At 45.9% G+C, this 17,656-nt stretch overlaps 1 protein-coding gene across 1 annotated transcript; it reads right to left on the bottom strand.

Moving 5' to 3' along the window:
- Positions 1 to 2,850: 2,850 nt before the first annotated feature.
- On the bottom strand, positions 2,851 to 6,436 carry LOC127346164 (pectin acetylesterase 5). Its single transcript, XM_051372709.2, has 12 exons — positions 6,212 to 6,436; positions 5,525 to 5,607; positions 4,966 to 5,098; positions 4,719 to 4,798; positions 4,555 to 4,644; positions 4,334 to 4,458; positions 4,200 to 4,260; positions 4,007 to 4,060; positions 3,833 to 3,910; positions 3,642 to 3,747; positions 3,396 to 3,541; positions 2,851 to 3,293 (listed from the first exon to the last, which is right to left on the bottom strand). Exons 1-12 carry the CDS (start codon positions 6,354 to 6,356, stop codon positions 3,177 to 3,179), a joined length of 1,218 nt encoding a protein of 405 aa, XP_051228669.1. The 5' UTR covers positions 6,357 to 6,436; the 3' UTR covers positions 2,851 to 3,176.
- Positions 6,437 to 17,656: the final 11,220 nt, after the last annotated feature.

Here is a 17,656-nt window from a genome sequence, read left to right as displayed (position 1 = left end):
TGCCATGGCGCCGCGCGGACCGGAGCGGCTTCTCTTCCACCCCAGCAGATCCGAGAACCCTAACCACCAGTCGAGCGATTATAGAGCGAGCATCGGGAGGGGGGCGGAACTGCACACAGCCACCTGCTTTAGGAAGAATGAAATGTCCAGACCTTTACAACGATCCATGTACACAGCCACATGTTTTACGCTCCGATGCAGAACACATTATTATGACGAGTCCTGCTCCGGTGCTCCCCACTAACACAAGCTAACACAAGTTGAGAGGTTGTATTCATTTTTTGTTTTGTTTTCCAACCATAGGCCCGCTAACCCATGTCCATCCAATGTATGTATATATGTATACACTAGGAAAAGGGTCCGTGCGTTGCACTGGAAGTACGGATAATCAAACAATCTAAAAGGACCATCAGTCTTCGTACTTTTTTTATGTCGCCATCGTGATGGTGATCATGTTTTTCTTATTTAGACGCCATTCTTAAATTTTATTAACAAATAAAATCAAACGAATTTAAAGTAGTACATACATAATATTTTGCCAGTGGTTATAAAATTAGTACTAAAACAACCATACGACTTGAATTTTGCCCGACAATCCAGTAAGGCGAGCACCGTAACCCTAGCCTTGCTTTAGCTTTTACCTATTTTATCCTCCAACATAGTATGAGCGGTGGAAATATGTCTCTGTATATTGTCGACTTATATAGTTCTATAAATAAATCCTATTTGATTTGTATGAATATGGTGGTTTCTCTAAATGACACTATATATTTCACTTTGGATGTTTGAATTAGGAGGCTTGGCATTGTATTGGCTTGAATGTCAATATCCAAGATATTAATATTGATATTGAATGCTAATATTTGTGTTTGGATGTTTAGTTATTTAGAACCTAAACTTGATATTGAGGTTGAATGTCAAATCCTGTTTGGATGGTTGAAGTGATGAATTACATTGTATAAGAGTGTGACCATCATACTGTGACAAGAAATGCAATATTGCAACAAGCCTCAATTTTCTGTCAGCCAAAGAATGCACACATATGAATCAATATTCCTGAATACTACACAAAATGTTACCGCTGATGGCTCTGTAGATACAAATAACTAAAACTGTCATATACACACTCTATTCCAGTCAACCTATGGGCAGTTCCGTCTGAACAAATGCATCTTACCTTCAGCATCTTCAGTTCGCTCGAGCAGGCAACAATTAGCAGCAACAAGACGTAGGGGAGGACCCAGGCAGCAGGATCGTGCAGTCAACCACTACCAATAGCTCGGGCAGGCGACAACCAGGGGCGCACGGGGTGCTGCAGTCAGCGGGCGGAGGTCGGGGATCTGGCCGGGCCAACTGCTAGAGGTCGTGGATCCGGTGGAGCGCGGCGTGCTCCTGGAGGCCGACGAAACGGCCGGGGAGCGGCAACACTGGCGTTGGGTGCAGCTTCAGCAGCAAGGTCGACCGTCGACGGGCTGTACCTGTCCACGAAGAAATTGGGGGCGGCAACGACGGACGGGATGAGTAGGAGGGCGGGGGAAGAGAGAACCGGAGATTAGGAGGGAGGCCGTGGCGTCCTGCCTCGCCGGAGCCGGAGGAGGAGGGGGCGGGAGTGTACATGCTTTGAGGCGAGGCTGGATAGATAGAGGAGGCCGAGCGTAAGTAGAGGGTGGATTGGAGATTGGGTCGGCCACGCGCTGGTGAGGAACGATTGGGTTTCAATCGAGCGCAGCCGATGGAGATAAACGAAACGGTATGTGGCATCTGTAGTATTATGTTGATTGGTGGGAGGGTAAAATCGGAAAATAAAAAGTTGGACGAAAATTTTGGCAGAAACCTTAGCTCCTTTATTATTAGGTAGGTATAGATAAGGTATTTCCGTTCCTGATTTGAGAACAGATTGGTGGGGCGATGTATGAGAAGACGTCCACCACCATTTTATATGTCCTGCCTATTTTGTACACGAACGTCACCGTAGTACGGACAAAACAATGCGGGCCATACGGCCCTCTAGAGGGTCGTACGTACATATCAGATTTTTAAATTTTACAATCATAACCCCGCTTACGAAGGGGTATAAAAAGATCTTAACCGTCCTTATTTTTGACGAGGTCTGACATTTCCCAAGGGGGAGCACCGGAGCAGAAGTGTATTATGATTGTTCGGTTTGCCTCTTCTTTTCTTTTTTTGAAGCGCCACAATAGTAAAATTTTCCGGCGCGGTCAAATGTAGCTACTGGTAAAAATGGATCATGGAGGCAACTCGCTGCTACAGGTTGGGCTCTATGGGCACTCGCGCTCGATCTCTTTCGCTCCTTGGCTTCTTCCTTGATGCCACAGCCTCCGGACTGGTCTGCTCCATATAATAAAATATTAATTAAAAATATATATAACAATGCAAGCGACTGCACATGGTTGTCCAATGAATCAAAGATAACACAGACTCCCGCGCGCAAAAAGAACAAAATATGATTACTTGACCACGACTAACTATAAACTAGCCATTAAGAAATTCAATTTGTGTAGACTTGCAGTTTTGGATATTGTCATTGCAACTTGACCACGACCAGATAGGAGCTGATGATATTTCTTTATCCACAAAAAATACTATAAATTTGAATTTCGATGCAAGGTTCAATGAATTAATAAAGTATCACCTCTTTTTTAGGGAAATTTCCCATGCTTATTTCGTGCTTGAACTATAAATAGATCTACTTTTTCACGCAATCAACATCTTTGCTTGGCGCAATTGTCAATCGCTACCGGGCACGAAGAACTTCACAGTGCATGACGTCACCCAACCACATCAAGCCAGTCGAGCCTGACTTTGCAACTTAACCACGACAGGAAACGGTGAATTCTATATATTTTTTCTCCACGAAAGAACTATGAATTTGAGTTTTGATGCGACGTTTGATGAGTTAATAAAATAACACATCTTTTTGGGGGGAAATTTCCCATGGTTATTTGGTGCTCAAACTATAAATAGTTTGATTTTTCACACAATTGACATTTTCACTCAAGGAAATTGTCAATCATCGACCATATACTTATTTTCGGTACAGACAATCATTATTTTTCAGTTCGATGGGCAATACAATATGATGACTGGTGGTATTGTCCTTTTTTTTCTTGAATCTTTACACAGTAAATCTCGACAATGTTCAATGTATTAATGAATCATGGAGGTGTAGGCAACAGACTGCTGCAAGTTGGGTTGCACGGGTACTTGCAGTCATTATATTTAACTCCTTGCCTTCTTCCAGTGTACCAATCTCCAACCGCCTCTGCAATGGTCTGCTTCACAAATTGGTAATCAAAATATATTAAGCCAAGTAACAACCTAGTGCTTCAAAGATAACACAGATAATAGGACAGTGAATTTCTTTAACTACGTGCCTTATTTCCAAGCCTTGGGGAGATTGGTGAATTCCAAGAGATGCCATAGTGTGCTTGGCAGTGAGTGAAGCATGAATCGATAAACATGCCCCAATCCTCCTTCAGCTGGGCGACCTTCATGTCATTGACCATTGCATTCCTAAATCCTATCGACAAACAAGAGCAACTATTTAGTGTTTCAGGAAAGATAAAAGGTAGAAGTACTATTGAAAGAGGAGAGAAAACCGATTGATAAGCTAAGCCAACCATGAAGCACTTGAGTTTGTATGGAATTGCAATTTTTGATGTTATCCTTGCAACTCAACCACAACTTATCAGGATCAGATGAGTCTGGTGCAAGAATGTATCGTATCTACGACAAAGGTACATAAGGTAGAACAGTGAGAATTTTAATACAGAGAAGCGGATATAAGAACAAAAAGAAACTAGAAACGTACCTGAGATGAATCATACGCAGAGTTGAGAATAAACACGGGTGTGTGGATACTCTTAGTAAGCTCAGCTGGGAAGAAACACTAGGAGCAACATTATATCAGCTAATGAACTTAGTGACATAATGTGATGCAAGGCATAAGTGTTGGCCGTAAATCAAATTATACAGCGGAATCTACCTCGGATGGGTCCTTGTTGGCAAGGCAGTTCTTGGGCAACACTTTTCTAACATTCTGGTACAAATGTATGAGAAAAGAGGGGAGGAGAACTCAGTGGCTATGTTACTTGGACAAGAAAATGTTACAATGTTCTCCCGGTTGTTTGCACAAGACTAACGACATAAAAAAAATGTAGAAATGTCCGGAGACTAACCTGGAGTTGAACAACTCCATCAAAGGCAGAGCGAAAGGACCTTTCTCCAGATATATCCCTTCTGCCAGGACAAATAGTGGTACATTAGTTTAGGTGCAATGTTAGTGAATTACAGTTATTTGCAGGAGTCTTACGCGTCAAGAAAAAACCCGGCATCAGCAAGGCATTTAACTGAAGCCTCCTGAGAAAATCTTGCAGTAAAATCATCGCAATGCAGCAACGTGGCTAGACCACCGGCAGAACAACCCACGAGGAGGGCCTGAAATGTGTTCAATCGGTAAATGGCACATAGGCAAAATCCAGAAGTAATGTATCTTTCTAAGAAATTGTGTTCAATTGGTAAATGAAGTATGACCTGTGTAGCACTGGAAAGTCCTTTTTCCATGAGTTCATCAATTACTGCTTCATAGATGCGCAATCCTCTGAAGTGAAGTATGCTTCCATCCTACATCATTACCAACGGAACATCACTTCAAGGAACAAAAGCAGCACCGGTGAACCACAATTCAGAAATGTTACCTGCGCTCGAGCTTCCGCGTCCCCCGAAAAGGACGCCCCATCGCAGTACCGTACACGAACTCTGTTCCAGTTATAGAAATCTAACAATGTGCCAATTAAAATTATTGAAAGGACGAACAGGAAAAAATCTATCAAAGCCTGACCTTATTCAAACAAACAGAAATAGGAAGGAAATATAAGTAAAATGATCAGACAAATAGCTATGGATGGTAGGTGTGGTGTGTGAGAGAGAAGCATGAGTACTTACCGGGATTCAGTTGCGGGTCACTGTCTAGTATCCCATTACCGGCGAACTCTATCGGTTTCATGAAGTTCGATGAACCCAACATGGACATTCTGCGGTCGGAACAACTCTCGACTGTGTTGCACCAGCCTCCTCCCTAGATATTTTGAATTGAAAAAAAAAATTCAATCAACCAATGGCCCTGGTACCCTTGAGTCTACTTGCTAAATATCCCAATCATGTAGGCATGTCTTTTGAAATGAACTAATATAGATCAATGAATTAACGGCCCTGACAGCCTTGAGTATGTTTGCTAAACATCCCAATCATTTAGGAAGACATATTTTTTATCGAATAAAAGAAATGTAGAGAACCATCTGCTTAATGGCAGCAGAAACTGACCAAGACCAGCCAGGTCTCGTCTCAAAGTTACGAACATTGTAGAATTAAGAACATGGGAAGATCCTCTCATCTTCAATTTGGTATTCTTGTATTTTTGTGGTTTGCTGCTTGCTTGGACATGGAAAAAACATACCACTACACTAATAGATAAGAAAATTGGTGAGTGATTGAAGCATGGTACCTCTAGGTGAATGAGCCAACTTCTAGATCCTGACCCGGAACCTCTCTGCAGGTGGTAGCCCGGCGGCGTTCCGTCCAAGCACACTGAAATGAAGTCGCATTGTAATTGCAAATTATTGATACAGCTGAGTCGCTCAGCTCTCTGAGTATCTCTCTTGCTTCTCACAAGAACAGATACAAGGATTTTGCGTTCAGCGGGTTCACACAGCCTGAACTTTTCTTCTCTCTATTTCTTCACTTCTCAAAGAAAACATGCTGATTACAATGCTATTTGTAGACTCACACACACGCACCCACTAACCCATGCACCTACACCACACCGGCCACTAACTCAACTCACGCACTAACAGCTAACCTTCTCTTTGTCCTAGATTCACTCGAGGAACGCATGACCCGGCCAGCATGCACGTACAAGCAGCTAATCAACCAAGACATGTACAGCAGCATCTCACCACCCTAGGCATCTCGCCATTCTAGCCGCATGGCATGGCCCATCGGCATCTCACCTTGCATGCTAGCTGAATTAACTACATGATACTAACTAAATGCAGATCGAAAAACAACTATGCAGATACAGTAAATCAAAATTAAACCGAACAATTATCTCGAGACTTGGGATGGGAATGGGCTGGGTAAACAACCCATCGGATCCCTGGCACAGACAAAAAAAAGTTACAAGACCGCGTACCTGCTCCCTTCTCCTTGGCGCAAGCGAGGAGGGTGAGCGCGACGGGCTCCGACGGCGACGGCGACGCGCGGACCAGCCTGGGACACAGAGGGCCGGCGTAGGACAGCAGCACAAGGACCAGAACAGCCGCCGCTGTGACGGCCATCCCAGAGGCAGAGCTGAAGCTAGCTAGCTGATGGATTTGATCACGCTAGTACAAGAAAAAGATCCGCCACAAGCACGGTATCGTGCCTGTTGTGATCGATTGATTTTAAGGCGTAGCTTACAACAACAAGCACGTGGGTGTACCCGGCAAGCGGACAGGGAAGTGATTATTTAAATTCCCACACGTAACACATGTTCCAGCTATTTAAATTCTATTCAAACAACCGTCAGTTGGTTCTGCTTGCTTGATATGATACGCGTCAACTCTTCCAGTTTGTGTTTGTGTTGCGTAGAGTATTAATGATTGCTTCTTAGAGCATCTCCACCGACCCGCCCGCGTTCGAATTTATACAAAGTTTGCAAAATAAATAGTAGTAGATGAAAAAAAAAACTAAACCTAGCGGCGGTCAAAGGCGGTGAAGTCGACAGCGCTGTCGGCGCCGTCCGAGACGAACTCGAAGTCCAAGACGAACTCGAGGCCTCCTCCTTCTTCACCGCAGGTGCCGGTGCCGGAGCAGTACCAGGCCCGTCGAGGTCGACGACATTGCTGTTGTCGATCACCGACCACCGCCCCGCCTGCATCTCGCTCGCTGCTGGCACGTCCTTTTTGAACGACCGTTGCAACAGCAAATGAAGTATGACCTGTGTAGCAGAATTAAACTGTACAAATCTCCAAACCCCAAAGGAGAAAAGTTGATGCCGAGGGATACACTAACAACATTCCAAAAGTATTTTGCTAGGGAACATAAAAAGGAACAAATGTTCCTGATCTTCGCGCTCTTCACAAAACTCACGTGGTGCCATTTTTTTCCATCCCCTTTTCATAAGATTCTCCTTAGTCAGAATTCTATTTCTGATACCCAACCAACATAATACTTTGATCCCTAAAGTAATTTTGAGTATCCACAAACCTTAATAGGGAAAATTAACATTTCTAGCAATTAGGAATGAGTACATTGACTTTACTGAAAAAACATCCAACTTAGTTGATGTGACTCTATCTGGTTCCTCAGTCAACACAACCTGACTGCACACCTCCACTGAATTATTCTACATTTCTTTGGTTTCCTCTCTCAGAAACCACCTAAATTTTTAGGAAAGATAAACCTCTAGTAAACACCGTATTGACTGTAACAATATGATTGTAACATAAAGTGTTTAAACAGGAAAAACTTTGACAAAGTGGTTTGTGGTCAATCCAATTGTCTTCCCAAAAATTACTTTTCTTTCCATCCCCAACAACAACTATAAAAAGTATCTTTAATGAACACCAAACCCAACCAAAAATGAGAGAGTGCAGGATTTAGTTTGCATTGAGTAAAATTCCCTTTTTTTCAAGTACTTTGCTCTAACCAGATCTGACATAGCTCTTCCTATTTTTCTAGTCTCCAAATCCATTTACATAGCAGGCTAACATTGTTGAGGTGAAAATTAGTCACCCAATCCCTCCCCGAACCTTTGGCCGACAAACATCGACCCGTTTAATTAAACTAGATTTACATGTGCACCCAGGCTCACACGATCTGGTGGAACTCGTGCCGATGAACAATATGTATAAGTACGATAAAGAAAATAGGTTGGAAAATGATAATATGTTTCTTAGGTTTCAGAAAAATAAGTCGGTAGAATGAAATTTTGATTGATCATTAACATACTCAAATACACCAATTTATCCTACCATCAGAAAAGCATCGCCGCGTCATGAGCCTATGTACACAGGTATAGATGGCGATGCGTACATAGGCTCATGATGCGGTCAACCAAGTTGGTACAAAGCTTCATCTATAATTTATACATATTAACATGGTACTGGCATTTTAAGCAACAAATGTGAGGGGGAAAGTAACATTTCTAACTAAAGAAGAATGACCTATATACTTCTCACAAACACTCCAAATAGGCAACACGAAAACACCATCAAAAAAGATGCTGCAACAGCCACAAAATAGATAGCCTACTAAAATAGAATCCTGGAGAATGGTTCCAACTCAACTGCACTGATGAACCATGACATAAGTGGTACATCTAACTAGAAAAACAGGCTTGTGGAGTGAACTATTAGATCTCTCCTCAGGTATAGATTTGCCAAATCTTTCGCTTCCTCAAACACATTTTCAAGATACATTATTTGAAATAAGCTTCTAATTACCATTTTCCAGAGGTACACAGAAAAGTTGTTGCTAAAGAAGTTAACAGTGTCTCACCATGAGAGAGAGAGAGATAGAACGCGCTCTTGCTTAATATGAGAGATAGGTTATGCATCCCGTACCCGGCGGAATTTTTTGGCGCCACATTGTAAAAGTCCCATCAAAAGTATTTTACCTAGTGGAGGTACCTTTCATGGTGGACAGAGAGGACGGCGTATAATCTTTCGTCATGGTATTATCGATACCGGCACATAATGACTGTCTTTTTCTCTTTTTTCTCAACATACAAGGTTATGGATTTCTCATTTATGTTTCTCCACACAAGAAAGAAATGAATTAGAATTTTAAACAACATTCGATATATTAATAAAATAACTCCCCTTTTCTGGCGATTTTTTTTAAATAATACACTTTTTATTATTAATTCCAGGAATAATATTCGTTTTTAGCAAATTTCAGAAATAATACACCGTCGGGTTTGCCGAACCCGAAATTGATTAATCAGCCCGAATTTACAAAATCGGGTTTGAGAAACCCGATTATAGATTCTCGTGCGGCGTGGACAAAAATAAAAAACGAAAAACGTCACTTCGGGGTGGAGGAACCCGATTTATTGAAATCGGGTATTCTGAACCCGATTTTACCCGAGCTGTTTTTTCCCGCCTTTTCGCGTTCACACCGCCGTGTTTCCCGCCCGCCCTTGCTGCCACCCTTCCCGCCACTCCTTCCCACCATCATCTCCCGCCAATTTTATCCCGCCATTATCTCCCGCTATATTTTCCCGCCACGCTGTCGAATTTATGCCTATAAAAGCAGGCATCGCTACTTTGGATTGCCTAAGTGCTTGTATCTCTCTCTTTTTTCTGTTTGCTCGCCCTTAGCCATCATGAGTGTGCCGTGCTCTGACCAGGAGTTTAGGCCAGTGAAGGCAAAGGCTGCAAGTTTGCCCCCGGGTGTGACTGCGGAGCGGTGTTGGTGCGGCCGTCTTGCTAAGGTTAAGCAGGTGGAGGATTTCTCCGACCAGTTCGGCATGAAATTTTTCATGTGTGCGAGCTATGAGCATGATCCACCCCGTAGTTCAGCTTCGTCGTCCACCAGGCCACCGGTATGTTTTGACATAATTTTATGTTGGCTTAATTTTTTTTGTGAATGTGATTTAATGTAACTGTTTGTGTTGCAGTCTCCCCCGCCCCTATGCAAATGGTTTCACTGGATAGACACGGAGCAGCCGGACTGGGCGCGGCAGGAGGTTGAGGAGAAACACCGGCGTGCGTGGGCAACATTCTTTGAGGAGGAGCGTCAGGAAAAGGCTCGTGCTAATGGTAAAGCAGAGCGAGAGAGACAGATCCAGAAGCTAAGGGCGGAACAAGCTCGTAATCGCGAGGTGAATCAGAAGAGGATGGATGATGAGGCTGCACGTAGGTTTGCGGAGGAAGAGGTGCGCAAGGACGCTCGTGAAGCGGAGAGGAAGAGACTAAGGGAAAGAGCTGCTGAAGCGCAAGCGGCAGAAGAACGCGGCGACAAGTCTGGAAAATGGCCACGGTGGACGCAGGGAAAGTAGTGTGATGTGTCGTACTGGCTATGTATCTTAATTTCAGATTTAGTTTGTCGTTGTATCTTAAATTCCGTTGTAGTGATAAGCCGTATTTTAATTTCAGCTGCAATGTATCTTAATTTCAGTTTAAGTTCCGCTGTATTCCCGCCCAAATTGACCGCCACTTTCTTCCCGCCCAAATTCCCCGCCCTATTTTCCCGCCCAAATTCCCCTCCATTTCTCTCCGCCCATTTTTCCCGCCACAGCCCTGCAGCTCACATCTTCCCGCCGAAACTCACCCCTTCTAGCCTATAAAAACCCACACCGTCTCCTTGTATTTCAGTGTGCTGTCTCTACAAGATGGATCCCCCATACAAGAATTCCCCCATCTTTTCGATGAATTCATGGCCAAACCTCTTCTTGCCAGTGCCCGCTATGTGATGAGGGAGAGTAAGGTAGAGACATTCGAGGAGTTCATCAGTAGCGACGCCATGCTCCGAAAGGTGGGTAGGGAATTTGAGACTTGGTCTTTTGGAATTGGACTGCGGAAGATGCCTGCTCGTAGCCCACGGGAAATAAGATGTGAGCTTATCAGGTTGAATGAGAAGTGGAAGATACTAACATGGAAGGATGAAGAAGAAAAGGAAAAGTTATTGAAATATCCATTACGGTGGGCGGCTGAGAGCGAGGACGACGATGATATCTTTGACCCTAGCAGCAAGGCGAAGAGAGCTGCATCGTCGAAGGGCAAGAGTGCCAACTCCTCGAAGGGCAAGAGTGCTGCACCGCCGGTCGTCGACTCGGACGACGAAGTCGAAGAAAGCTGCATCGTCGAAGGGCAAGAGTGCCAAGTCCTCGAAGGGCAAGGGAAAGGGTGTGCTGCGTTCTTAGTGTTCTAGTTATCAGTAGTCATGGATCTTTCAGTATGTTGTAGCGTTGGTGTACCGTTTAATTTGTTAGCAGAGAGGTATGTTGCAATAGTAAGTTGTATCTTAAACATCGCTTGAAGTTGAATTTGAAATGTTTGTTGAACAGAAATACTAATAATATGTCTCTCGTACATAGTAATGAGTCGCAGGAATAGTAGTCATACATGGTCCATACAAATAGTACTCGTACATGGTGCATACAAATAGTACTCATACACTAGATGAAGGAAATAGTAGTAGCAATAAGTCTCATCTCACTGACCACGGCCCCTCCCTCGACGCCTCGGAGGCGGTCCAGCCTGAAAAGGTGAGGGCGAGTACCCTCTGATAGGTGGCTGCCGCTGTCGGGGAGGAATCATGTACCCCTGCTCGTGCTGACTGTTCTGCGTGGGCTGTGTGGGATCTGGAGGTGGAGTTTGATGTTGACTGGACATCCAGTCTTGGTACATCTGCTGTGTTACGTCCTGATCATGAGCACTGGACCAGAAGGATCGTGATCCGGACATAGACGATATATGTGCCTCACCTATGATTACATATAAAAACCGTTAGTCACTAGCAAATTCATACATGGTGCACAATTAATATGCATAGTGAGTAATTTCATACCCTCTGGCGAGTCCATACGGGGACGCCACCCCAAGTTAGGCATGGGAGTGTGCTGCTCCATGCCGAAACCTCCACCCTGCCAATACTCGTAAGTAGGCTCGTGCTGCTGCTGGTTTTGCCAACCAGAACCTCCTGCCTGGTTAGGAGATGGTGGCCTCGGGCTCGGCGGTGCCTCCATACGTGGGCGCGGGCCGTGCCTCGGCTGATGCACCTGCAAAGAGGGACGAGGTGGCCGCTGTGCTGCTCGGTACTCGACAACATCGGAAGATCAGGTGCATGTGAGAGCCGCGTAGATAGTACGTAGTTTGTCCTGTAAACGCCGTGTGAAGGAGGCGTGGTGCTCATACCGTCCAAGAAGTGGCCCGGAGGAGAGCGACCGTGCATACTGGGCGGCATCATCTTGGAGCTCCGCCGTCAACTCGGCCTACAATTGTGAGCTCAAATTAGTAATCTGTTGGCCAAATGTACCAAAAATATATTTGACTTACTGCGTGATGCCGAGTGTCTGAAGTGGAGTGACGAGGGTAGGTGTCCCACTGTGTCGAGGGAGCCCTCTGAACTGGGTCACACGCCTGGCTCAACCGAAGTCGTGTCCTAGGCATGTACGCCCGCAAGTACTGCTGAAATTCCTGGAGATCAAATGGCTCCCTAGTGGCCCATGAATCTGTCGGCGCAGTGGCCCAACCCGTGATGTATGGAGCCAGGAGCTGTTCCCATCCAGCAGCAGTCTTGTTCGCTCCTTTTCTGTTGTACCTGAAAATTAAATTGTACCAATCCGTCAATGATTGTCCAATTGATGTAATAACTTAGGATAAAATTAAATTGTACTGATGTGTGGACGCGTGGTGGTAGAGGAACTGTGGGAGGTGGTGGCTCGATCAACTGACGCTGTCCAAACTGTCTCATGACCCTCTGCTGCGACATCTCCTCCACGAAGATATCGAAGATGATCTTCGCCTTCGTCATCCAGTAGGCCCAATCTCTGGTACACATGTTTGATATACCGCCTGGGTATGCCCCGTCGCGGTGGTCCTCACTGTATGGCTCCCAGTTGACATCGCTCTCTAGTAGTAGGTCAAACTGCTCTGTGAATGCTGGGTAGCAATTCCTTAGCTGATTATGCCTAAAATGTCTCTGCGTAACATAACATAACTATGTTAGTGTTACATTTTATACAACAATATAAACAAGGAGTAAATATTGCGTATACCTTCCGCGATGTCCATAGAGAACCAAACGTCGGCATGTCGATGCGATCCGCGTCGTACATCTCGTCTGTCGGCCAAGACCCACCGCCAATCTCAGGACGGCCGATGGGAAACCTCGCCCAGGACCAGAGCTGCAACAGGAGTGGGCAACCAACGATTCCAGAACCCTGCAAGGTGAGCTGGCAACCCTTACACATACCTCGGTACGTAGCGGCTAAGACCGCAGAACCCCAGCTCCTCTGTGTGATGTCCTCTGCTTTTGTGGCATCTGCTATCTCCTGAGCTATAGGGATGTACCGCGCACTGATCGTGTTCCCGTGATTGTCCGTGAACATCGTCTTCCCGAGAAGCCACATGAGGTACGCCTCCAAGCTGCGAGTGATCTGGGCCGCAGTCATCGGTACATATGGGAATCCGAACTGCTCGATCTGTCAACATATATTTCAATGTTAGGACTTACATATTATGAGGTAAATAAGCTGTGATAAAAAAGACAAAACTGTTACGCACCTGGAACTCGTGTAGCCATGCCTGGCGAGGGCCGTGAGCATCAAAAGTCATAGGCCCAACGTCTGCGCGAATACCATGGAAACGTGCATCCATGGTCTGCTGCCAGCCTATGGTTTCCTGCAATGGGCCTATGGGCTCACCAGCCAACGGAAGGCCCAGCAACATAGACACGTCCTCTAGAGTAGGAGCCATCTCACCCCAGCGAAAGTGGAACGTGTGGGTCTCGGGCCTCCACCGATCCACTAAGCAGGTGATCAAAGCAGCATCGTAGTTCAGGCGCGAAATGTGATCTCGGGCCTCCACTAATCGAGCGAAAGGTAGTAGTCCAGCCCACTTCAACCTGCAAATCAAATCATGCACAAGCTCAAGCAGGTCCAATATAGTTCTTATAAATTTGATACAAAACAATTGAACACGTACCTGTCTTCCCATTCAGGGTGTATCATCCAGTTCTTCTTTGGAGTACGGGTCTGGAGTGGCTCGAGGCTCTATGGCTCAGCCTCCAAGTGCGCTGCACGATGTTTCTGATCAATCCGTGGATCGAGCAACGATCGGGCCGCCATATCTGCACACATAGAACCATCGATCACAAATTGTAGCATTGTTCAGACATAGTACAAATTAAACCATCGGTCACAAATATTACAAATTAAAGCATAGTTCATAAATATTACAAATTGTACCATTGTTTAGACAAAGATTACAAATTAAACCATAGTTCGTACATATTACAAATTGAAGCATTGTTCAGACATACTACAAATTAAACCATACTTCATACATATTGCATATTTGCTACTGTCTCCCTCTAGTTCTTCCCCTCCCACGCCTTCCTCGGTTGCCTCGACCACGGTTAGCCGCCGCCGCTGCTGCCGCTGGGTAGAAAGTGGGACATAGGGGGTCCCTGTGTCCAAACTGGTTGCACAGAAAATATTGCCTAGTTGGACCACCCGCTTCGGCCTCATCCATATCATTCCTAATGCGCCTTGTCTCCCGTCGACCTCTGTTTGTCCGCAATAACCTTGGGTCAGGGATGTATCGTCTTTCATTTGGTACAACCGTAGTAAAATTTCCCACAACTCTGTATCCTACCATCTCACCGGTCCAGGTGTTCAGCACAGACTCTTTCATGTAATATGGAGAGACGAAAGAGATTGAGTCCATCCCTAGTTGTCTGGTAGCTGCCAGCACATGGGAGCATGGAAGGTGAAGCAACCTCGGTTTGTTGCATGTGCACTCACACGATGGCCATTCTTCATTTCCAATTCTGACCTCATGTATTCTCACCGCATTCACACAACCAAACTTGTCGGTTGGTAAGCGCACCTCAAACCTCCTTTCCTGATTACATATGGCCACAACAGTGTGTGCCATACCCTTCTTCATCTTGACATCCATATATTCCATAATGGCCTTACAGTAAGGAGTGTTTGGATTTTCCAGCATATGACTCACAGCCAACTGGCGTCTCTCTTTGAAATAATTCATAGTGCCATATAAAATACCCTACACAAGGGCTGTCAGCGGCAATGCCCTATTTCCCCTAAGCACGAAGTTGTATGATTCAGCTAGGTTGGTAGTCATCACACCGTACCTAGCTCCATGTGTGTCATGCAGCAAAGACCACCTTTCTAATGGCTCGTGCTCTATCCACTCTGCAAAAATTTTAATCCGTCGTCCAGGCCTCCTTCTAGTATTGGGTGGGTCAAATCCAGGCAGGTCACATAGCCCAATAGGATCTGGCTCGGGGGCTTCCGGAACCTGTGTACCCTGTGCCACAGCTGCTGCATGAGCTGCTGCTAATGCAGCTCGCGCGGCTAACCTGTGTCGCACATGGTCCTTTGTGAACTCATCCAGCTTGCCACGGAGAAAAGTGTACTTGCATTCTTGATTCTGCTTGCACAACTTCTTGAACAGATTGATAAGACCCTTGCTCCTAAACTGCGAGAAAAAATTGGCCCCTAGGTGGCGCATGCACCACCTACTCTGCATATCCTGCCATGGCGTCTCTTCATCAGGTCCGGCTTCTTTCAGCGTCTTGATAGCCGCAAGTATACCTGCATGCCTGTCATGGAGCACGCTCACATTTGGGCGATCTTTCACTATCGATTTTTTTAACTGCCTGAAGAACCATAACCAGCTAGCAGTGTTCTCACTCTCAACAAATGCAAATGCGATAGACACAATTCGATTGTTGCCGTCCACTCCAATGGCAGTCAGAATCTGACCCCTGTACCTACCTGTAAGAAAAGTTCCATCTACACACATCACCGGACGACAGTGCATGAAAGCCTCGATGCATATGCTGAATGCGAAAAACACCCTGTGCAGAACCCTGACATTAGGGAACTGTGGTATCACAAAGTCTTCTATGTCCACATGGGTGCCCGGATTCCGGTCCTTCAATGTCTGCAGGAGACGGACGACACCGTCATAAGCATCATAGAAGGTCCCGAATCTCTTCTCCAGTGCCGTCTGTTTAGCCCTCCATGCCTTGCCATATTCAATTACATAATTATATTGGAGGTGAACTCTTTTCTGGATGGCTTTAACCCCCATCGCTGTATTCTCTACAATCTCCTTGTAGAACAGGCGAGCAATCAGAGTGGATGTAAGGTTTCGGTGATCCTTCAGCATACTCTTAAGGACACAGGTGTGCGGCACGAAGTCATTCACAATCCATGTTGTGTCATACTTCGGACAGTACCCATGCACCCTTGATGGACATCTAGCATCACTGCAGACCACTGTCAAGAATTTCTGACTTGAAACAGTGGTTCTGAATACCCTTTGCGTGTTCATTGCCCACTGAGTGATTGCTTCCTGCAGATGTCTCTTGTCATCATATCTAGCACCAATTGAGATGGTGTTCATGCTGTACTCCCAGGCTGAATCGTGCCGATCATCCACTATCATTGCCTCCGACAAATCATGGTTCCAAGAAGAGGGGATCGGATCCTCCTCCTCGTTGTCATCTGAATTATCGGATCCACCGGATTCATCTGAGTCAAGCTCATCGTCCACTCCATCCTCGTCTTCCTCGTCCATCATGTTCTGCATATCCTCTTCTTCTTCATCCTTGCTTTGAAGCTCGACACTACAGTCATGACCACCAGCTGCATGGCTACTCTGCCCGGATTGGAAACTGCTGCCTCCAGCATCTGAACTTTGACTGCTCTGCCCTGCATGGAACTCACCCTCGCCTTCCTGGGAATTCACCTCCTTCGCCTCGGGAAGCATTAAGGCGATGGGGTGAGTTCCCCTGTGCTCGCACGCTTCTAACCAGTGCACCCACTGAGAGGTCCGCTCAATCGGCTTCAACCGCCAGAAAATTTGAGTACTTGAGCTGCTCCACAAAGCATGCACACCAACAGTGTATGCTTCCGGATTAAGCCCAAAATTCACGGTCAACCACTCCTTCAACTGACTAACTCGCCATGTTTTTGGGTTTGACAAATGCAAGTCCTCATACTGAAACTCGCTCAGATCAGCTCCCATCGGAGTTGTTCGGACCGTGCCGTGACCGAAGTAAACAACGAACTTTACTCTATCTGACATATCTGCTCACCTATACAAATTACAGACTCGTCAAAAAAATCTAGCACCTACACTATGAAATAAATAAAAATACCAACAACGACCAACTACATATCTGTAACTAATCCGGCAAGCTAACGAACACACCATGCATAATTATACCATCTAATATCACGGATTAGGGTTTACCCTTGAAGCGTGCGAAACTGCTCCGTTAGCTGGCCAGCTCCTCCACCAAGCAGCAACACCACCACCACGCAGCAGCAGCACCACCACCACCACCAGCAGCAGCAGCAGCAGCAGCACCAGCACCTCCACCAGAACGCTCCCAAATTTAACCCATCTATAGATCAGGTGATTCTACAGCATTTGGTGGTTAAATATCAGCAAAATGTTGGACAAATCGTAGCTAAATGGGAGAAAACAGAGGTGGAGCTGAGAGGAAATGAGAGTGAGAGGAGCTGCTGTGAGGAGGAACCGAGGAGGAAGAAGAGCAGCGCGCGTCGCGCTCGATTTTATGCAGGGGAATCTCGGGCTGGAGAACCCCGAAGAGACCGTGTCGGGGTCGAGGACCCCGATTCCTCCCCCTCGGGATGCTGCGACGCGACATGTCTGCTGCCGCTGGCAGGCCGACCGGCCGACAGCTTTGCTCGGGATTCAGTGGCCCGATTAAAGCAATTCGGGGTCAGTGACCCTGACTCGGCGTGGCACGGCGCGGCAGGGATGAGATTCCCCTCGTTTCGGGGTCGTGTGCCCCGATTTTTGAATTTCGGGTTCTACCAACCCGACAGTGTATTATTCGTGTAATAGATGAAAAACGAGTATTA

The sequence above is a fragment of the Lolium perenne genome, chromosome 3 (assembly GCF_019359855.2).
Source record: "Lolium perenne isolate Kyuss_39 chromosome 3, Kyuss_2.0, whole genome shotgun sequence".
Classification (NCBI taxonomy): Eukaryota; Viridiplantae; Streptophyta; class Magnoliopsida; order Poales; family Poaceae; genus Lolium; species Lolium perenne.
Note: the sequence above shows the minus strand (reverse complement) of the source record. Positions and strands in the feature narration are given on the sequence as shown.

Bases quoted from the DNA above. Each gene is read 5' to 3' on its own strand.
- LOC127346164 (XM_051372709.2), bottom strand. From the start codon at position 6,356: ATGGCCGTCACAGCGGCGGCTGTTCTGGTCCTTGTGCTGCTGTCCTAC. The intron at 4,261-4,333 runs GTAAGACTCCTG...TTGTCCTGGCAG, and splicing joins GCCGGGTTTTTTCTTGACGC to AAGGGATATATCTGGAGAAA. The intron at 3,911-4,006 runs GTAGATTCCGCT...TGTTGCTCCTAG, and splicing joins CCAACAAGGACCCATCCGAG to TGTTTCTTCCCAGCTGAGCT.